Raw genomic sequence first — 24,467 nt, forward strand, 5'->3', positions numbered from 1 at the left:
TCAATCAAAAGTCACTTTCAACTGCTCAAATTCAAGAGCATTCCCCCCTAGCTGCATCAGAGTCACTGCAACTAATTACTAATAAAAGATACATAATGAATTGGGAAGAACCGGTCATAAGAGGCCATTTGATTCAAGGCATCTTCGATTCCTATGGAAGCCCACATGTATTTCTGCAAATAAGATGCTTGGAAATGTTGGCATTCTTCATTTGGGTTGCTGTGTGAAGTTACATTTGCCATAGGAATCATGCCTTAAGAAAATGCTGGCATCCAATTATGTGGATAAATTTTCATTTTGATTTATATTGAAAGTAAAAAAGCAAGAGATTTTCATGACAAACCTGGAGGTGTTGCCTCTGATCATAACTACAACTAGTGTCTCGGCTGCTAATTGTTGAGTGCTGGTCTTCGACGATATTCATTTCCAAGATACAGTTTAGGGAAGATCTTGAAAAGAATGTCATCAACATGTTTGTAATACCATATCCTCCACCTCTTCCAAAACATAAGGGGCCCCATTACAATTCCAAACCCAAAAACAAATCCCAGTTCAGCACTTATGTAATTCCACTTGATCATACTCCTATTAGATTCTTCATGCGTTGGAGGTGACAATCGTGGCTCCTCATGTGAGCACTGTGATTTCAAAGGCAAACCACATAATCTTTCGTTTCCTTTGAAGGAATTTTCTGAAAATGTAGAGAATTGCTTGATAAATGGAATATGTCCCACCAATTGGTTAAACGAAAGGTTGAGGACCGAAAGGAAAATAAGACCATTGGCGAGTTGCATAGGAATCTCTCCAGTAAGCATGTTGCTTGACAAGTCTAGTGACTCAAGATTACTCAATTTCCCCAAAGATGATGGGATTTGGCCCATGAGAGCATTATGCGACAAGTTAAGAATATATAACAATGTGAATTCTCCAATTTCTTCAGGTATAGGACCATCAAAGTTGTTGCAAGAAAAATCAATGGTGGTGAAAATAGTTAGGATCTTCACTAGCTCCACCTCTAAACCCTTGCTAATAACTGTTACTTTATCTTGATAGTAAAAAGTACCAATTTGAACATGGATGTGATTGAGTTTAGTTTTGGCCTCATGTGCATGATCCATCACTGCCACCCAAGTAGAAAGGAGTACTATTGGAAGGTTACCGGTAAAATTGTTTGAAGCTACATCTATGATTTGAAGCATCGGCCAAGGGGCAAGCTCTGGATGATCAATGGGCCCATAAAATTTGTTAGATCGCAAAATAAGAACCTTCAATAGGGCTAATCCATTCAAGTAAAATGGGAAGGTGTCCTTGATGTGGTTGTTCCCAATGTCCAAGACCTCCAATGAATGGCAATTCTTCAGAGATTTCGGTAACTTTCCCTCTAGATGGTTTTTATTGATAGCTAAAGTTTGTAAATAACAAGACTGTGGAAAAGTATTAGGAATTGTACCATTGAGATTGTTTCTCCTTAGACTCAATACCTGAAGAAGAGACCCACTCATCTCAATCAAGCATTGGGGAATTGTGCCACTGAAGTAATTATCAGACAGATCGAGAAATCGAAGATATGTAGCGTTGCATATGAATCCAGGGATACTCCCATATAATTTATTACTTGAAATAGAAAAGAATTGTGTGGATTCAAGGGACTGACCGATGCTAGCTGGTAAGGCAGAATGAAAATCATTCATGGAGAAATCCAAGTAGCTGACAGGTGGGACAACTGGGAGTTGGCCTTGGAACTGGTTGGATCGAAAGTCTAGAGATCTCGCAATAAAAGAGAGATTGGAAATAGGTCCTTCGAGAGTGACCAAGTAGTTATAAGAGAGATTTAGAAATCTAAGTTGGGGAAGTTTCCAGATCCAATTAGGCATCTCTCCATATATCTGGTTCCTCGAAAGGTCTAAAGAGTATAACATGGATTGGTTTCTACAGAAATTAGGAATTTTTTTCAACTTGCTAGAAGCCAAGCCTAACCAAGCAATTTGGGGAACGTGGGAAGATGAAAGGTTAAATCCACTATATTCAACGAACAAATTGGAGCCATCAAAGTTGTTTGAAGAAAGAAGGAGGATTACAAGACCTCGAAGTTGAAAGATAGATGTGGGTATTGGCCCTTCCAACTCGTTATTGCTCAAATCAAGCTCTTCTAGTTTGTTAGGAGAAATGTTGGAAAATTCCTTGAGTTGCCCAGAAAATTGGTTATTGGATAATCGTAATGCCTGCAATGATGGGAGGGGAAACAATGAAACTGGAATATCCCCGTTTAATGAATTGTAACTTAAATCAAGAATCTCTAGATGCAGAAGTTCTTCCCAGTGAGTTGAAGTAATCTGACCAATAAGATTATTGAAAGAAAGGTCTAGGTTGGTCAAATTCTTGGCCATGCTAAATATCGGAATTGATCCACTAAACATGTTCAATGACATGTCCAAATAGATCAATTGTGTGAGGCTCGCCATTGAGTCTGGAATTGATCCTCTGAAATTGCAATTCGAAAGATCTATTGTTGACAACATTTTAAGATTGCCAATAGAGTGTGGCAATGACCCTGAAAATCCTGTATAGTTGAGAACCATGGTTCGAAGAGATACATTTGGAGAAAATTCTGGCAAAGAACCTCGCAGGTCATTGTATGATAAGTCGATCGTTTGTAGTGTTGGAACTTGGAAAATCTTTTTTGGAAACTTTCCATTCAAACCAGAAGAGGAGACTTCCAAAGATGTCAGATTTTTGAAATCTGCAAAAAAATTTGGAACTGGAGAAGAAAAGTCGTTACCATTCAACCGAATAACTGAGAGGGACTTAAGATTCTGTAACGAGGAATCAATAGGGCCTGAAAGATTGCAGTTTGACAAGCTCAACACTCTCAAATTTGGCATCGAAGTTGATAAGACACGACACCACTCCTTACCTTGCGTTGATATAGCTATACCATCAAGATAAAGTTCGATAAGCTCCGAAAGGTTCTGAACGAGAATATTTAAATTTGGATTCTCAAGTGTCAGGGAAGGAACAGTTTCGAAGAAGTCAGAATTGATAGATAAATCAAGAGTAACCAACTTTGTCAAATGCGAAATAGCAATAGGAATCTGCCCTGCAAAACCAGCATTTGATAGATTCAAATACCTCAAATTCGACAGCTTCTGAAACTTTGATGGAATGGGATAACTGTTGAAGTTGTTATAAGCCAAACTCAAGCTCTGGAGATGCTGAAGACAGAAAAGGCTGCTTGAATGGTCAAGTCCACCCGAGATGGATTTGTTACCCAGGTCAAGACCAATAACACGCCCGTCATTTCAAGTTACGCCTTCCCAAGAACAACAATCAACACTTTGATTCCACTTAACAAGTTTTTTGGACATAGCAGGATCGAATGTAAGGTTGTTCTTCAATTGTAGCAACAAGGACTGCTGGTTGCGAATACATTGGCCAGACGCCCCAAAGACACAAATGCTAAGGAAAAGTGAGTAAATGGGCATCGAGAAAAGCCACGAAAAGACTGAAAGTCTCATTGGAATGGAAGAGGTGGTGATATTAATGGTGGATTCAGGATTGTATTAATTTGTTTTGCGTGTGATTAAATATATAGATGAAAATATAATGGTGGAGGATGAGGCGAGGAAAGTTCCACTAGCACGACTTTTTGACCTGTGACTCTGAGTGGTACGTGGCCGACCAAGAAGAAGAAGATGAAGTAACAGAGAAGAGAGACCTTTCAAATTTCTTCTCTTTTTCGACTTCTTTGCGAGGTTTACTTAGCTCCTGGCCAAACGTTTTGAATCATTGGTCTTCCAATATTACAAGACTAAATATAAGAAAGTTGTGGTTTTGATTCAAAGACTAAAATGAAGTTGCCACTACGTACGTGCTATTCCCTGCGAAAACTGAAACAATTGAATTATAGTCATCAATTTTAAAATTTAGGGGCGACTATACTTGATCTATCATTTCATAGAGTATTGATAAAAAAAAATATCCACATTACACACCTCCACTCACATGGGGTGGGATCCATGTGATGGTGGTCCCACCCCATATTAGAGAAGAGTTTGTAATTGATGTGTAATGGGCATTTTTGTATCATCCCCCATCCCTGCCATATCCATCCCCTCAATTTTTCAGCTGGTTTAATTAATGTACCATATCAATCTACAATTGGAGTTGCAATGTCCTTCTTTTATCCTAAAAAGACAAAAATACTCCTAAAAATTTGAAGAAAAAAAAAATTCGTAACAATAGGGTATTTTTGAATTTTTTTAGTACTTTTAGTAAATTGGTATGACACATTAATCAAAGAGACGTATTATGTATTTTCTTTCGGTTCTTTTTTCATTCTCTTACTTTTCAAAATTATCATTAAATTTTTAGGGCTATATGTGGGATTAAGTATAATTTCTCCTAAATTTATGGAACGGCTTTCTTTCTTTCCACTATTAGCAAGATTTACACACATATTTACGTTCTTCTTTTTTCCCTCAACGTTAGATGATTAGATCAGTGGGATTCGTCTTCAAAAAAAAAAAGATCAGTGGGATTCCTTTTGCCATGAGCGTATATTACTCAAATTAATGGATAATGTTTGCATGATTAGAATTATCAAGTACTTTCTTCTTCTTCTTTAGAACATAACTTCAAACTTTCTTCCCCCATCCTTCACCCTTTAGAGCATCTCCGTAATAGGCAAAATAGCTACTAAAAGGTTACAATTGTCTACTTTATTAGCTACTACTTTTTTTTATACCATTTTTAATATATTTTCTATTTTATTTTCTACTTGCTTTTAAATATTATTTCTCATTTCTTTTATTATATTCTTACCAACACTCAATCAAAAGTAAAATATTAGATTTTCACATTGACGGAGTTACCTACGTACATTGGATTCCTCATTCTTTTCGATGTACCATACAGTAGAAATTCATTGAAATTATTCAGTTATATTCTCAAGCTGCTCAAGCATCATTAAGCATAGGTGTGATCAACGAATGAATGCAGATGAATATGGGTGAGGAGAAAGAGAAACCAAATAAACAAATAAATGGTAACATTTTTCTTCAATTGTTTATTCCTTATAGAATGAACAGAAGAGCATGTTCATTATTCATTCTGTAAAAAATAAAATAAAAATAAAAATGTTAAAATAGCTACTTTACTCGACACAAAAATTAGTTCATAATAGTTAAATTTAATTATTATAAGACATTTACCAGTAGTTCTGCTAGATGCTCTTTATGTTTTGTTCTCGTGCTTTCTTTCTATATAATTACTTTAAAGAGAATTATTTGAATCATAAGTGGAGTTGACGCGGTAAAAAATTAAAACGTTGGGTCATAGAAAGCAGAATTCTACAATGAAAGGAGAAATGAGGAAGACAAGTGGAGGTGGGGGAATTCCCACCGGTTCTGGCACCGCAACTTTATGGGGAGCCAAATTTGACAGAGGGAAAGCAGTGACTTTTTGATTGATTAGCAGAATTTATTTTTCTTTTTTCTTTTTTCTTTTTAGCAAAGTAGCCAATTCTAAAAAAAAAAAAAATTGCTATCTTTCGTGGTTTGCGTTAACTGAATTTCGGGGGTTTATATTCTTGGATTATTGTTGTTAGAAATTCTAGTGGTTTGAGTTTTAAAACCAAAGGTAGTTTTAACAAACAATAAAAATAATATTTAAAAAAAAAATAGAGGGTCGAATAAATAATCTGATAGAATTTGTATTAAAAAATAGTAGTTAAAATAAAAAAAAATATGTATTTTGAGAAACTAAAATAGTGAAAACTGCTAGCTAGAAATGCTCTAGTCATAATATCATATGATTTTTCAAAAATGTCTTTCATGTTTGAAAATATTTAGGAATTTGTTAGGATTTTCGACAACATAAGATTTTCATGTATAGTTTACTCTAGGTATCTTGTAGGAAATATTTTATTCTTTTCAAAATATCTTTCTCTTTCTCTTTTTAAATGCATAAGGCTGTTTGACACAAAATTATTTAAAAATTAAACAATAAAAAGATACAGAAGAAAAATCGGGGGCGGACCTAGCTGGATTGTGGGGGAGTCTTTGGCAACCCCCTTTTTTTTTTTTAATCTCTATAAAAATACTATTTTCTATAGCACAGCCTCGTGAATATTAATTTTTCACCACCAAATGGTTTCAGCTTTCTACTAGTACTCGGACCAAAACAAGGAAGCAATGTTATATATAAGCGTATAGCTTTCAAAAAACACAATTTCAATTAGAGGTGGAACTACCCTAGCTTTGAAGGGTTTCCACCACCTTCAAAATATAAAAAATGTCACAAAATTTTGAGTTTTTTGTTTTTGGGGAATAATATGCATTGCTCCCCTCAAACTATCACGTCATTGTCAATGCCTCACTCATCTCAAAAACTATCAATTGTGTCAATATCTCTCTCAAAAGTATCAAAAAATGTCAATGTTCCTCAAATGACAAAAATACCCTTCATAAAATCATAAAAATTCTTATAATTATAAAAAAACTAAAAACTAAAAAAATTAAAAAAACCGGTTTTTCTTTTTTTCTTTTCCCATTTTTTAATAATTTTTGTGTATATTTTCGGTTTATTTTTTTTTCGCACCGTACTAAAGTATATACATAAGTACATATACCCAAGCATTACTTTAAATGCTTAAAGTGCGTTGTGCCTTATAAATGTCAACTACACTTTCTCTTTTTTTTTCATGGCAATAGGATCCTATCCGGTTGATTTTTAACTGAAATAGGAGCTGGTCCTTTATACTTAGGGATATTTTTGTAATTTTATACCATTTGAAATTACAAAAATACTCCTGAGTATAAAGGACTGGCTCCTCTCTAGTTGATTTTCAACTGGAGAGGATCCTGGTCCTTTTCCATGTGAGACTATCTTTCATTTAATGCTCTAATTTAATACTTTTATTTTAAAACATTCACAAAACACAAAATAAATATATATACATATTAATTTTGAAATTACTTTAACAATTTTTAATTTGTTTTAATGAAAAAAAATTTGAGCCATTTTTGCCTTGGTCTTTGGGGAACATTGACATTTTTTAATAGTTTAAGATGACATCAACATAATTAATAGTTTAAGGAGGACATTGACAATTTGATAGTAGTTTAAGGGGGCTATGTATATTTTTCACGTTATTTCTTTCTCTAAATTTTAGGTATTTTTACGAAATGAATCCTCCAAAATTCATTTTTATCCCTAAAAATGATTTTTTTAGTTATGTCCCCCTCCTGAAATTTTAGTTCGACCCCTGCTTCTCTGCAGCCGAATTGATGGTGTGAGAGAAGACGGACCATTTAAGAATAGCCTCAAGGCGTTGAGGGATGAACAAGTCGACAATAGAAAGACACAGAAACACTTTTGAGCAGGAAACTGCTTAGAAATAAATAGAATTCAGTCCCACGTGCTTTTCAAGCACAAGCAACACTAAAATAATTAGAATCCAAAGAGGTACACTGGTGATCATCTTGATCGACAGAATGACAAAAGTAGTGTCAATTATTAAGCGCCATGGGAGAGACCTTATGAACTTCAGCAAATTCCATCCAGAATAAACTAGCTTGGAGCAACATATCTATGCAAGTGAGGCGTACATTGGTGCAAGTCAATGTCAACTGCTCAAATTCAAAAATGTGAACAGTACTGACACTGTTTCTCAATAACAAATCAACCTATTTCATAGATTACAGTACTTCAAATTTCAACGCATCTATCTCTCATATTAATAAAATTAATTATGCACTGCTACAAAAATTAATGGCACACGAAAACAGAACCTCTACTCCAACAAACACACGAAAGATTTGCCTAATAAATCCTACAAAGGCTACGTTCCTAAAAGGTCTATCACAATAATCAAAAGGTCGCATATTCCAATATAATTGTACAGGGAGAAGAATAACTGATCTTATGGGGATTAGAATAATGTGTATAATGCGTAAAAATTAAATACAGCTATTGCTTTTATAATTTTTGTGAAATTTTAAGCAAAATAGATCGAAGTTCAAAAGACACTCTTCAAAAGTAGAAACATATACATAGAAGGAATTGGAAGATTGATACATAATGAATTGTGAATGGCCTCGAGACCTATAGAGTTGAAAACAATTAATGGTCATATGAGGCCATTTGATTCAAGGTATCGTGTGTTCTTCCTACGGCAGCCCACATGCATTTCCAGAAATAAGATGCTTGGAAATGTGGGCATTCGTCATTTGGGTTGCCATTGGAGTCATACCTTAGGAAAACGATGGCATGCAATTATATCCATTTTTTCATTTTGATTTGTATTGAAACTATAAAAGGAAGAGGTTATCATGACAAACCAGAAGGTGTTGCCCTGATCATAATTACTATACCTAGTGCCTCGGCTCTCGATTTCCGAATGCTTTTCTTTGACGATGTTCTTTTCTAAGACACAGTTGAGGGAAGATTCTTAAAATAATGTTATCAACATGTTTGTAATACAATATCCTCCACCTCCTCCAAAACACAAGGGGCCCAATTACAATTCCAAAGACAAAAACAAATCCCAGTTCAGCACATATGTAATTCCACTCAATCATACTCCTATGACTTTCTTCATATGTTGGAGGTGGCAATCGGTCCTCCTCATGTGAGCACTGTGATTTCAAAGACAACCACATAATCTGCTATTTCCTTTGAAGGAAGCTTCGGAAAATGTAGCAAATTGCTTGATGAATGGAATTTGTCCCACTAATTGGTTGAATGAAAGGTTTAGGACCGACAGCAAAATAAGACCATTGGCAAGTTGCACATAAATCTTACCGGTAAGCTCATTGTTTGATAGGTCAAGTGACACAAGATTACTCAATTTTCTTAGAGATGCTCGGATTTGGCATGTTAAAGCATTTTGCGATAGGTTAAGAATATATAACAGTGCGTTTTCTCCAATTTCTTCAAGTATAGGACCATCAAAGTTGTTACAAGAAAAGTAAATGATGGTGAAGATACTTAGGATCTTCACCAGCTCCACCTCTACCTCTAAACCCTTGCTAGTATCTGTTACCGTATCTTCATATAAGTAAAAACCATCAAGACTAATCTGGAGGTAGTTGAGCCTTGTGTGCGCCTCATGTGCACGATCCATCATTGTCATGCAAGACGAAAGAAGCATTATTAGAAGGTTACCAATAAAATTATTTGAAGCTACGTCAATAATTTGAAGCATTGGCCAGGGGCATTAAGCTTTGGATGAAAAATAGGCCCATAAAATTTGTTAGATCGCAAAACAAGGACCCTCAAGGATGTGTTGTTCAAGTAAAATGGGAAGATACCCTCGATGTGGTTGTTCCCAATGTCCAAGACCTCCAACCTAGAGCAATTGGCCAAAGATTTTGGTAACTCTCCTTCTAGTTGGTTTTTATTGAGAGCTTAAGTTTGTAAACCACAATTATCTGGAAATGCATCAAGAATTGTGCCGTTGAGTTTGTTTTTCTTTAGATTCAGCACCCTAAGTTTACCACTCATCTCAATCAAGCATTGGAGAGTTGTGCCACTGAAGGAATTATTAGACAGATCTATAAGTTGAAGATCTGTAGCACTGCATATTGATCTAGGGATGCTCCCATAGAATTTATTACTTGAAAGAGACAAAAATCTAGTAAAGGCAAGGGATTGACCAATGGTTGTTGGTAGCTCTCCATAGATTTGGTTGTTTGAAAGGTCTAGAAAGAATAAATTAGATTGGTTTATCAAGAAATCAGGAAATTTTTTCAACTTGCAAGAAGCAAGAATTAATACATCAAGCTGAACTGCGGATAATGAAAGGTTAAAATCATTATATACAGGGTGCGTTTAGGATTGCGATTTTGTAGAGAAGAAGTGCGATTTTAAACCAAATCGCAGAAAATAAACTGTTTGGAAACTGTGTTTTTAAAAAATTGCGATTTAAAAATGCAGAAAACTGCTTATTCAAATCGCATGCAATATGATGCTTTTTTGAAAACGCTGTATTTTAAAAGGCTAATCTGCGATTTTAAAGGCCAAACTGTGATTTTGCCAAATGCTTAACTGCGTTTTTAAAAATCACTTTTTAAAATCGCATATTTTAAAATCGCTATTTTTAAATCGCACTTTTTGAAATCGCAAACCCAAACGAACCCTCAGTCAACAACTTGATGTGAGAAAGATCAAGGTATGAAAGATTTTTTAACGGTTGAATCACACTAAGGTCCAAGGAGTTGTTAAATTTGTTTGAACCAAGTGATAGGGCTTCAAGACCTCGGAGTTCAAAGATAGACATGGGTATTGGCCCTTCTAACCGGTTGTTATCCAAATAAATACATTTTAATATGTAAGAAGAAACATTGAAAAATTCTTTGAGTTGACCAGAAAATTGGTTGGACCGGAGTACTAACACTTGCAATGATAGACGGGAAAACAGAGAAACTGGAATATTCTCATTTAGTGAATTTCCATCCAAGTAAAGAGATTTCAATTAATTTCAAAAGTTCTTTCCATTGAGTGGAAGTAATTTGACCAGTAAGATTATTGGAAGAAAGGTATAGGTTGATCAGATTCTTGGCCATGCTAAATATTGGAAATGATCCACTAAACATGTTAAATGACACGTCGAAATAGACCAATTGTGTGAGGCTCGCCAATGAGTTTGGAATTGGTCTACTCAAATTGCAATTTGAAAGATCTATTATTGTTGACAACATTTTAAGATTGCCAATAGAATGCGGCAATGACCCTGAAAATCCTATATAGTTGAGAAGCATGGTTCGAAGAGATCCATTTGGAGGAAAATCTGGCAAAGAACCTTGCAGGTCATCATTGTATGATAAGTCAATTGTTTGTAGCGTTGGAACCTAAAAGATCTTTTTTGGAAATTTCCCATTCAACCTAGAAGAGGAGACTTACAAAGATGACAGATTTTTGAAATCTGCAAAATAATTTGGAACTAGAAAAGTATAGTCGTTACCATTCAAACGAATAATTGTGAAGGACTTAAGGTTCCGTAACGATGAATCAATAAGGCCTGAAAGATTGCAGTTTGACAAGCTCAAAACTCTCATATTTGGCAGCGAAGATTATGATAAAACCTGACACCACTCCTCACTTTGCACTAATATAGCTACATCATCGAGATAAAGTTCCATAATTAAGCTTCGAAAGGTTTTGAAGGAGCATATTTAAATTTGGGTTCTCTAGGTAAAGGCCGTAATTGAGAGATAAATCAAGAGTAACCAACCTTGTCAAACGTGAAATTGCAATAGGACTCTACCCTGCAAAGCCAGCCTTTGATAGATTCAAATAACTTAAATTCGTTAGCTTGTCAAACTTTGATGGAATGTGAGAAGAGTTGAAGCCGTTGTAAGCCAAACTCAGGCTCTTGAGATGTCGAAGTCTGAAGAGGCTGCTCGAATCGTCAAGTCCACCAGAGATGGATTCACTGGTCTAGTTGAGACTAATAACACGTCCGTCATGGCAGGTTACACCTTCCCAAAAACAACAATCAACACTTTGATTTCACTTAACAAGTTTGTTTGACATAGCAGGATGAAATAACATTACAAAAAAACTGGCATTTTGTGACGTTTTTTAAACGTCACTATTCACAAAAAAAAAAAAAAAAAAATGTAGCTAATACGTTGGTGTCATTTATTTGGCAATGCTTGCTAAGTGTCATGTGGGCGTAGGTCTGGAATATTTTTTAACAACCCTTCTTTAGTAAGCATCGTAAATTTATGACGCTTCTTCCGTAAACTTCATAAATAAATTTTTAACGACGCTTCTTCCGTAAGCGTCATAAATTACAAATAATGTCGTTTTTATGTAAAGGACGTGTTTTTTTGGTGACACTTACATAGCGAACGTCATTATTTTGTGACGGCAATGGTATAAATGACGTAAAAATTTTATGACGCTTATGTATGAAACACCATTATTTGTTGACGCCTAACGTGTATAAGATGTTTAAATTTTATGACATTTTTTGTATAAGTGTCACAAAATTATGTCGTTTACTCAGTAAACGTCATAAACATTCTACAAACTAATTGATTTTAAAAAAATAAAAACAAATTTGTTATCGTATGAAATTTTCTCATTTTTTAAATTTGTTTTTACCTCATAAAACATCTGCAAAATAACTTAATCGAAAACAAAATCATATGGACAAAATACTATATATCATTAGATTGCCAACAATGTAGTCATATATATATTGCACCATTGTTTCAAAATAAGCAAACAACTAAAAGCAATGTAATCATAGTACCATTACTTAAATTCCTTAATTACAAAAAACTTCAAAAAAAAAAAAAAAAAAAAAAAGACCAAAACATCATATTGCAAGTTCTGCTTGACATCCGTTGTATATATATCAGCCTTGTTCTGCACCAATGAAATTCAACAGCTGCTCTAAATCCTACAATAAGTGGAACAAAATGTTAGGGTCATCCATATAGTATTCAAATAAATTAGTAATAGTAGTCAAAACATTACAACTAGGATCGCACATCAAACTTAACATATATGGACAATATATTTATCTCATACAATCATTGTAAGCCTTTTTTGTCTCTGTGTTCTAAGGAACATTTTGGTTTTGATGCCTCTATCAGAAGGCCTTCTGATCTCCTCTCTAGCATAGTTATATATATAGTTATTATGGTTCTTCACATATGTATCGCTTCTGCAGTTATATATATAACAGGTGATTGGTCTAGTCACACTACATTAAGTTTGAGATAGCTAGATAGAGGTTTCATGGAACATATCAATTGGTTTGTACTAATCATGATCAAGGTCACAACATAAATACAGATATCTATATATGCCTTATGCTATTTCTTCTTGGATTTGCACAATTTGTGATTTATAGTACTGGTAACTTTGGTGAACCTATCAATTGGTTTGTACTAATCATCGAGTTCACAATATAAATACAGATATCTATATATGCCTTATGCTATTCCTTCTTGGATTTGCACAATTTGTGATTTATAGTACTGGTAACTTTGGTAGATTGTTCGTAATCATGAGGGGCCAATATCTAGCTACAATTGAAACAAGAAGATGATCCCAACTTGTACAAAACAACATGATCCAAGCCATTTGAGATTTTTGTCTTTCAAACACAAATTTCTCTGTCCCTCCCTCGATCCCAACACGCACGGAATTGAACTGGAGTACTTAATTAATTACTTCTTGGACATGTCTAAATCGTTTATTGAAGCACGCCACAGAATCTGTGTTCTGATCTCATTGGTACACAGTAACACACTATAGACAATGTGAACTCTCACACAAACAAGGTTATTAATCCAATATTCTAGTTTTGACAAGATCCTTGGAAGCGAAAAACATATAAAACTATTGTCAATATTCTGTCTAAAAAGCCAAAACCAGCTTCACAATCCATGAATGTCTAAACCTAGTAAAGTACAAATAGAAGTGTTCCTCCTACTCTCAATTATTTAAGCACAAGAGTCCAAATGTGTAGATTAACAACAAAAGCCATCCATAGACTCAGTATGCTGTCTCCAACAACAAATCAAAATTTTTTAACACAGTAGCATATATCTTGTAAGTTCAATTCCTGCAAAGGCAAAGAAATATCCAATCTATATATGTATGCCCTCAGAGAAAAAGCATTACACCATCTAATTACTATATGAAAATATTTGGCTGAAGGAGAAAAAAACTGACATCAACGCAAAATCTCTGATACTTTGCCAAGTATCCAGCAGTATAAACCCAACATCAACCGTCAATGTCCGTCAACTTATAGTCATTAATTAGCTAGACTTCAACATTTAGATTATGTATAATTAAGGGGAAAGTTAGTCAGCTGCAATGCAACCTGAAAACTGATCAAAATAATCATCCCAGAGGATACATGAAATCAAAGTTAACTTAACAAAGCCCTAGGAAAACACTCAGAATCAGCCATTTGCTTATGAAATAACATTGAATTCTCTCTCTCATTAACTGTGTCTAGAAGAATGTATATATGCAGTGCCGATCGATAACTTCGCATAGAAAATGAAGGGTTGGTTGGTTTATTACGTCTTGGTTCATATAACAAGCTGCCAAGTGGCAACAATACTTGATCATTTCGTGGATTTCATATCTCATTATTATAAAATCACTTTACCTAAATTCGTTCATGCCCAGATGCCCCTTCCTTCAAGTTTCTTAACTACTAATTACTTGTTCAACGACAGAGACAGAAAAACCATAAAATCAAGTGGATAATATCTAGCCTCAAAATATGATTATTTCATAGCTAGAAAGTGCATTAACATAAGAGTGAAAAACACGTATATCATTATAAATTTTTCCCTTCCAACAAAAAAAAAAAAAATGAAAAAGAAAAAGTTCAACATATATATATATTTTAAATTATGAGAAAAAAAAAAAAAAAAAACTCTGTATGTACATTTTTGGGTGTTAACAAACAATTAAACCTTATATAATTGAACTGTCACTCCACTAAGTATTAAATCAGTAAATGTGACGACCCATATATATATATATATATATATTTTTTTTTATATACAAAACATTTCATAAACATTAATCTTTTAAAATACAAATGGATCTTCACAGTGGCACGACGATTTGTTGCAAAGCCAATATGTGATACATATCCCATAATATGTACCTAGTAAATCAGAGTATGACAACTATCTAACTATGCAGCGGAAAACATAAATCTAATAGCGGAAATCACATCTTAAACAACTATCATAAATTAATAATAAGAAGAGCCATTTAACATCTCAATATAAATACACAACAGAAATGGCTTTATACAATAACGAGTGACACATGCGTCCACTACAAAAAATAGGATATTTAATGGCGTGTCTGCAGTAAATTATTTTTTGACACCTCACTAATTAGTGGCGTGTTGAATTAAAACACCTCACTAAAATTATTAGTGGCGTGTTTGATTTAGCACGCCACTAAAATTGTGGCGTGTCAGTCAGACACGCCAGTAATTTACTGGCGTGTCGGTCAGACACGCCACTAAGTTTCCTAGAACCGCGCAGTCCCGCGCGGTTCTTCCCCTTTCCTTTTGTTTCTTCCCTCTCTCACTGTACTCTCTCTCTCTCCTGTGTCCCTCTCTCACTCTACTCTCTCTCTCTCTGTGTCTCCGTCTCTCTATCGCCGGACGCCGGCCACTTCAGCTCCGACCGGTATGTATCTCCTTCTCTCTCTCTCTCTTTTGCTCTCTCTCTCTCTCTAGCTCTCTCTCTCTCTCTAGCTCTCTCTCAAGCTCTCTCTCTCATCTGTAGCTCTCCGGCCAGCTTAGACGCCGGCCACCAGCAACCCAGCCGCAGCCGCCCCCGACCTCCGAAGCCGTGTAAGGTAAATGATTTTCCTAATTTTTTCTTTTTTTCTTTTTATCTTTTTGTCAAAATTTATTTGTTTTACTGGGGAAATGTCCCAATTGTTTGATTCTTCTCTTACATTGTTTTAACAAATAATTTATCCAATAGGAGAAAGTATCCCATGTTCTTTTATGGTGTTTCTCAAGAGTCTCACCGATTGGAAACTACCAACTTAGGATTTTAGTTTGGAATTTGGTATTATGGGGTTTTATAATTAAACCCTAGCATAAAGCCAATTAAGTTCTGATATGCATATTAGATACGTAACAATTTAATGGATTGGACTAGAGAAAAATTTTCCAACATAATTCGAAAGAAAACTTTGTTTGTAAGTAGCTATACGGCTAGCAATATTTTACATGCATGATTTGCGAATTTGACACAAATTTAACATGAAATTAGCCGGTTAGGGTTGATAGTCTAACCGATTTAATTATTTGGGTCGAGTAATGGTTGACTTATATAGTCTTATGTCCATGCATTAGCATGTGACATTTAAGACTAAAAATTTTTGACACGACCTGCATACCCAACACGAAATTAGCGGGTTAGGATTAGAGAATTTTACTTGTATAATTAAATGAATCAGGTTAATATTGACTTATATAATTTTAGACTTGTGCATCGACATGCAAACACGAATTGCAACCATGAAATAAGTAAAACTCTTATAGAGAAACTTCTTTTTTTATTTACACCTAGGACACCATAGTTGGAAGTAAAATAGGTCTATTTTGTTGTTTATTACACCATTATTGGTTTAATTTAAACAAGAGAACCATAATTCAAAATAGGAAATAGCTAGTGAGATTGTAAAGCCGCATGCATATGCCTATTGCCTACCAACTCAATAAAGAATCAAACCTTTAGAATAACACCCATGCGCATGGTGTCCATACAACTTATTTTTATTTTATTAAATATTTTAATAACTTCTATAAATATTTTAAAATATTAAATAGCTTTTTTGTTGAAATTTTTATTTTTATCAAAATTTATATGTAAAATTTTAGAAAAGTTAATTATAATCTTCAAAATTACCATTTGAAAATTTATATGTTGTTTACTTTATTTTGTTACTATTTTGTATTGTACGTAGAGAAGAAGATGGACAAGACTTGGATGACAAAGTCTAGGGGTACGAGGGAATATAGAGATGGGTGTAGATTGTTTGTTAACTTCGCAGTTAGTAACTGTAGAATCCCCAGTGGAAATATACACTGCCCTTGTAAGTCGTGTCGAAATAACCAGTGTCACCAGCCCGATGTCGTACTTGCCCACTTGACAGGGGGTAAGGGAATAATGACTACATACACTACATGGTTTTGGCACGGTGAGAAGCATGTTCGGGGTCCTGTTGCAGGTTCTTACTTGAATCGCTCAGCCGCAGATGTGGCTAGTGGAAGCACAGAACAGGGTGGCGACATGCACTCAATGTTGCGTGATGCATTCGGCATGCACGAAGTTAGAGAAGAAAATTGTGAGCTTGAGGTCGTGGCTCAGGGAGGTGAAGAAATTAGGTGGAATGGAGAATCAGCTGAAGGAAACGCTCCGAAGTACTACGACATGCTCAAAAAGTCGGAGAAACCACTTCATGGGGGTACTAAACATAGCAAGCTGAGTGCTACTGTACATTTGTACAACTTGAAATGCGTTGGTGGACTTAGCAACAAGATTTTCTCAAATTTCCTTGAGTTCATCATCCAGTTGCTGCCTGCATGTGATGACACTTTGCCAGCTAATACATATGAGGCGAAAAAATTTCTTAGTGACATAGGGCTTGGTTATGAGAAGATTCCTGCATGTCGTAATGATTGTATGTTATTCTGGAAGAACAATCAAGAATTAGAATCATGCATCGTTTGTGGAGAATCTAAGTGGAAGGATAAAATTCATTTGGACGAGGATGGTCAACCCATATCGTCGAGAAAGAAACGTCCGGTGAAAGTATTGCAGTGGTTTCCACTCATCCCCCGGCTACAGCGGCTTTTTATGTCGGAACATACAGCGCCCCACATGAGATGGCATGTAGAAGGCCGCACTAAAGATGGCGTTCTGAGGCATCCGGCTGACGGTGAAGCATGGAAATCATTCGATCTCTTACATCCAGAATTTTCGGCCGACAGCAGGAACATCAGACTTGGTCTAACCTCAGATGGATTTAATCCATTTGGGAACATGAGCACTTCCCATAGCACTTGGCCAGTACTGCTTGTTCCATACAACTTGCCTCCTTGGATGTGCATGAAACAAACATCATTCATATTATCTCTGATTATCCCGGGCCCAAGTTCACCTGGAATGGATATAGATGTCTACCTTCAGCCATTGATTGAGGAGTTACAAGAACTCTGGAATGTAGGGGTACGCACATTTGATGTCTCGAAGAAAAATAATTTTGTGATGCGAGCGCAGTTGATGTGGACAATAAATGACTTCCCGGCGTACGCAGATTTATCCGGATGGCCTAACAAGGGTGAGTATGCATGTCCTTGCTGTTTGCATTCAATACGGTCTAAACGGTTAAAACACGGTAAAAAACATTGTTACATGGGACATAGACGATACTTGCCCATGGATCATCCGTGGAGGCGAAACAAAAAAATATTTGACGGAACCCAAGAATTAGAATGTGCCCCCCATGTGCAAAGTGGAGAAGAAATTCTGGGACAATTAGAGGGTATGGTATTTGGGGATGAGAGCGCGGGCATGGCAAACAAGGATAAAAAGAAAAAAAGGAATAAGCGGAAGAAGGGAGAAACATCGACTGAAAATGTAATTTGGAAGAAGAAAAGTATTTTTTTTAGGTTGCCATACTGGAAAGATAATTTATTGCGGCACAACCTTGATGTTATGCACATAGAGAAAAATGTGATGGACAATATACTTGGCACAATTCTTGACATCCCAGGTAAGACAAAGGATGACCTCGCAGCCCGCACAGACTTGATGGAAATGGGTTTGAGACATAAACTTCATCCGTTCACGGCCGATAATGGTAGAACCTATATGCCCACAGCATGCCACACGATGTCCAGAGATGATAAAACTCATTTTTTGAAAGTGATTCGAAATGTGAGGGTGCCCGACGGATATGCTTCTAACGTTTCTCGTTGTGTAAAACTTAAAGAATGTACAATATCGGGCTTAAAGAGTCATGACAGGCATATATTGATGCAACAACTTCTCCCTATTGCATTGCGCGGATCACTGCCAAATAACGTAGTTAGACCTCTTGTTGAGATGTCTGCATTCTTCAGGGGGATATGCTCTACAAACTTAACACAAGAGGATATGGACCGACTAGAGGGTGACGTCTGTGTCACTTTGTGCAAGCTGGAACAGATATTCCCCCCCGGTTTTTTTACTAGCATGGTTCACGTGGTCGTGCATCTTGTCCGTGAATGTCGACTTGGGGGACCTGTACAGTATAGGTGGATGTATCCAGCAGAGAGGTAATATTTGTGCATGCTTAATAATTATTTTAATTTTTACGATATTAGAATACAATTACTAACTAGCACTACTTGAATGGTGTTCCTATGTAGGAGCCTTGGGGGGTTTAAATCTAGTGTACGCAATAAAGCAGCTCCTGAGGGCTGCATTGCGGAAGGCTATATAGCGACCGAGTTGATGACGTTTTGCTCGAGGTATCTAGATAACGTACCAACATTTCACAACAAAATCCAAAGAAATCCTGATGGTTCAAAGGGGGCGGGAACACGAGTCATCCTCGACCGTATCACATTGACACAGATTCATCGATATATTACGAAGAACTCTGACGAGTTCCTTCAGCTTCGAGCATAAGTTGTGTTACATCAATATGTATGTTTAATTATGTTATAGCCTTAGGGTGAATAATAATGCGACTAATTTCCAATTGTAGGATGCACATGGATACGCTTAGGCGATCACATAATAGGGGGCGAACTACGGATGATCAATTAGAAGCTCAACATCATGAACAGTTTTGCGATTGGTACCGTGAATATGTATGAATTATCATCATGTTTAATTATTAAATGTTGAACTTATACATCATATAAACTAACCAAACTAACTTTATGCGTTTTACATTGTACGTAATATACTCGTAGGTCGATCGATTGGACGATCGAGGTAGGAAGGAAATAGGTGACAAATTGGTGATGCATTGTAGAGGGCCGAAAGAGACAGCTATAAGATATAATAGATATGTTGTAAATGGCAAACTGTTTCGCACTCGAGCACATGATGCGGGAAAGAGGACTCAGAATAGCGGTGTGTGTGTGCCGACCGTTGATGGCGAAATGTACTACGGGAAGTTAACAGAAATAATTGAGGTCGAGTACTACAATAGGACCAAGTACGTTTTGTTCAAATGTGATTGGGCAGACACCACGAGGGACATAGGGTACAAGGTGAATGAGTATGGGCTAGTGCTTGTCAATTTCAAAAAACTTGTACACACGGGAAAGTTGATCACCGATGAGCCGTACGTGCTAACCACACAAGTTGACCAAGTTTTCTATGTTGAGATGAACGGGACCCAGGTTGGGCTTGCGCTGTAAGAACTAAACCTAGGAACGTATACGATGTTGGTGATGAAGGGCATGATGATGCATGTGCTAACTACCACGAGTGCGAGCCCCTCCTATTGACCAGTAATAATGATCATGATCTACGAGATAACTTCGATCACATCCGACCTGACTTAGATCCGGTCCTAGTGTATGTGTAAAAAAAAAAAAATCTATTTGATATTTTAAAATATTTATTTCTACATTGATTGATTGTTAAATATGTGACTCATTTAAATACTGTGGTGCATATAGTTGATATATATTTGTATAAATACGTGATTTATTTTCCAGAGTACAATGAGTTATAGAATCCCACATGTTATGAAGCGGAATAAGGGCCAAGGATCGAGATCTAGCGAGCCTACGCACACAGAGAGCGACCCTACGCATACAGAGGCAGGGTATAGACCAGTATTCGCAGATGATCACTCAGGATACCAATACAACATCGAAGATAATACATTTGGTCATCTACCTCAAATGCAGCAGACAGTGAGACAATTAGAGGCGTGTTCCCCTGGTCACGTGGCGCGGTTGTTCGACTACAGCATGTCGGGTTCTCATGATATTGAGACACATCTTTCAGACTATAATGAGACACAAGCTCCGGAGGGCCTACATGATGCACAGTCCGCGGAGGGTCTACATGATGCACAGCCTGAGGATGAGCTTGCTACACAAGTGCTGAACATGAATCAGATCCGGACGATAAGTAAGTACATATTTTTATAAATTTAAAGGATATATACGTATTTATTGTTTTGCATTTTATATTCGTTTCGAAATAATTAACATCAATATCTATTAATGTTATAGGTACTAATCCGGATGGCAGCACTTGTTTTGAAGTTATGACCATTATGGACCCGCACAAGGCATGGGAGATCCCCGCGGGAAAGAGGGTCGTGATGGATTATAATCCAGGCTGGCAACCCGTAGGATTTAGCGCCAATAAATTTAGACGGCAAACCGGGAAGCTAATAAGGAGCGGAAACTATTTGCATTTACGGGACGATTGGGCGCATGTATCGGCTCGTATAAAGGAGGATATATGGGAAGCCCTGATGGTAAGTAGACTTTTACGTACTGTCAAACTTTTTTTTTAAAAAAAATTTATTTATCATCTTCCAACTTGTGTAGGTGGACTTTTACATCCCACCAAATTATGATTTACAAAAAGTAAAACGAGATGCGTTTCGGGATATGGGTGTAAAGCTCAAGAATTGGAGACACAGCACAAAAGTTAAATTAGGCATTCAACGGGGCGATACTCCTGAGATGGTACGAGCAAGAGTAGGGGCAAGAAGACTCTCCAACTACCGCCCTGAGGACGTGGATGCGTTATTGAATAAATGGTGTGACGAAGAGTATCAGGTTAGTCATGAATTATATTACTATTTGGTGTAGTTTCATTAATTTCATTTAGTTGTGTTAGTGTTTACATAATAAGAATGTTAATTGTGTAGGAGTATGCTGACCATATGAAGCAATTACGAGCATTGCAAAATACTCCTCATTGCACGGGGACCAAAAGCTATGCGAGGTTGTCACACGAAGAAGTATGTGCACCAATTTATTCCATACATATAAATGTAAACATTTTATATATATAAACATGTGTTATAATGATTTATTCTTTTAGCAGACTGTCAATGATGGCACTCCTCCTACGAGAGCACAAGCGTACATAAAAACTCACACGAAGAAGGATGGAAGCTATCCAAATGATATAGTAAAAGAGAGATGTGTATGTTATTCATCTTTCATATATTGTTTTACTTATATGTGTAATTATTTATTTACGATGCACATTAGTTTGACGCACCAACATTTAATACTACATGCAGGAAAGGATGGCGATGCTAATGCCAACCGACTCTGCCGAATCGTCAAGCGTAACACAAGGAACGGTACGTTGGAGACATGACGATGCGTATGCCCAGGCGCTTGGCAACAAGCCGGAGTACGCCGGCAGAGTTAGGCAGGTTGGACCAAATATTTGGCCTATGCGAGGGTCCATACGCTCTTACCATACACCATCACAGCCGCATTCACAAAATCAAGGGCACGCCGTCTTTTCGCAAGAAATGTTTGTTTCTGAGATGGAGAGAGCACTCGAGGTTGAGAGGGCACGACACAGTTCTGAGATGGAGAGAGCACTCGAGGCTGAGCGGACAAGACAAGCTTCTGAGATCGAGAGAGTACTTGAGGGTGAGCGGGCACGACACAAGTTACAAATGGATGAGGTGTTGGCAGCACAATCTCAGATTATGTCCCGTTTTAGCCAAATGGAGTCATTGTGGCGCCAATCAGTATCCGTGCCTGGAGTCTCTCATGATAATATAGTGCCAGACAAAAATTCTACACATCATATGAATGTATCATCTGTTGATAGCAGATTAGGTAATAATTAATGGGTTTTTTTTTTCGTGGTATGATTACGTCTATTTAAATTCACACTTTGTTAAATGCTTAGGACTTTATATAATTTGATTATATTGTTTGCTAACATACTATATTTGTTTTATCATTCACAGATCCTACGGAAAATGCTATGCAGTTACCCGATCATGAAAATCTTGCCAACGATTGATATTGGGTAACATTTAAGTTTATTTTAGTTGGCAAATATGTACTTGCCTTTTTTTTGTTCCGGTTTTGTTATCAATCTATGACAAAGATTGATTATATATTTTGTTTATTGAAACCTTTGTTTTGATTGTTATGAATTTATGACATATTTTTATTGAAACTTTTGGAATGACTTTTTGGGATTAATTTAGGACTAAGATTGATAATATTGTATATTTTGTTTGTTGTAAGTTTTAGTTTGAGTATTATGAATCTATGTTATGTATATATGTTTAGTGAAACTTTTGGAATAATTTTTTTTTTAGTTGTAATTGTTGATAAAAATTCAAATTGTTGCAATTGTGTTGATTATGGATTGATAAAATTGTTGTAAGCCAATACCAAATTTCGGATTACAGGATTTTAGGTTTTTTGGATTGCAGGATTTTAGGTTTTTTTTTAAAAAAAATACCACAATTAGTGGCGTGTCATAGGGACACGCCACAAATTAGTGGCGTGTCAGAGGCACACGCCACTAAATATTATAGTGGCGTGTCAGAGGCACACGCCACTAAATATTATAGTGGCGTGTCCCTCTGACACGCCACTAATTTGTGGCGTGTCATTGGCTGACACGCCACTAAGTCAGAAATACTGACTGACTCATTTGTGACCTTCTAAAAAGGTCACTAACCCTATGTCACTAATGTTTAGTGGCCTTTCAGGGTGCCTGAAAGGCCACTAAACATTGGTCACTAATTACTTAAATTTTTGTAGTGGTCACAAGCCACAACAAAACTTATAAAATTGAGGACGCCCATGGTCCTACAATTACGACCATCACGGCAAGCTTCGGTCATAATATCCCAAATGCACGTCTACGACCCCCATCAACTACGACCCGAGTACCTGCAGCCAAAATGATATCATCTATACGGTTGTGGGGGTTTGCCACATCCGTATAGGTGAAATGATGAGTTCACCACCTCAGTGATATTAAACTACCAATTTATAACATTTTGTTTGAAAGCCCCCATAGCTGATATAGCGAACACCGACTATCAAAAAACATTTAAAGCATACTATGTAGTTGGACCCATACGTAAAAGTTCCATTGGCTTGGAGGCAACCACGTATAAACCCACCTACAATAATACTTTTATGTTGGTAGCTCAAAAGCATATAGGTCTAACGTTATTAACTGTGATAACACTGTGCCTAAGGGCATTACAACTTCATGTCAAAGCACATAGTTGTCCATGCGGTTACTAGAGTAAGACTCTGATATCCAAACATTTCTTACTGATGTGCAACGACAATCCATCTACTTACTCCCAAGCCACACTGATATTGCAACTAATAGCGTCAAAACCAAGCACACTAAGCTTAAAACATGCCATCTCACTCTTTAGTACAAACTTACTATCATTTTCCGAACATGGTTAACACGGAATCCTAGAGCATTACAACTTCATGTCGAGCACATAGTTGTCCATGCGGTTACTAGAGTAAAACTCGGGTATCCAAGCACTTCTTACTGATGTGCCACGACAATTCATCTACCTACTCCTAGGACGCTGTATTACTCATACCGAACCATGACAATATTCTTGTTCGTCCAAGCTCAATGTTTTAAAATTATGCAACTAGACGATGCAATATACATAAGCTCTTTTGCAACTCTTAGGCATACTAAAACGTCTAGCATCAAACTACAGTATTCTATATCATGAAAACACCATGTAATTTAAATCATGCTATGTATGCTATGCATGCTGGTGTGCTGCTGATAAACTGCTGAATTGAACTGTTACTGGGCTGCTGCTGGGTTACTGCTGAGTTAGTGTATGCTTCATGCTCTATGCTACATGATCTATGCTCTTTGCTTGACTAGTAACTATTGTCTTTCTGTATCATGCTGGTAAATCATACTTTGCTAAGCATT

General features: G+C 36.5%; 1 protein-coding gene across 1 annotated transcript; it reads right to left on the reverse strand.

Moving 5' to 3' along the window:
* Positions 1-389: 389 nt before the first annotated feature.
* LOC133876878 (receptor-like protein 6) lies at positions 390-3,298 on the reverse strand. Its single transcript, XM_062315116.1, has 2 exons — positions 3,269-3,298; positions 390-3,212 (listed from the first exon to the last, which is right to left on the reverse strand). The coding sequence occupies exons 1-2, from the start codon at positions 3,296-3,298 to the stop codon at positions 390-392; spliced, it is 2,853 nt and encodes a 950-aa protein (XP_062171100.1).
* Positions 3,299-24,467: the final 21,169 nt, after the last annotated feature.

This window comes from Alnus glutinosa, chromosome 9 (genome assembly GCF_958979055.1).
Source record: "Alnus glutinosa chromosome 9, dhAlnGlut1.1, whole genome shotgun sequence".
Classification (NCBI taxonomy): Eukaryota; Viridiplantae; Streptophyta; class Magnoliopsida; order Fagales; family Betulaceae; genus Alnus; species Alnus glutinosa.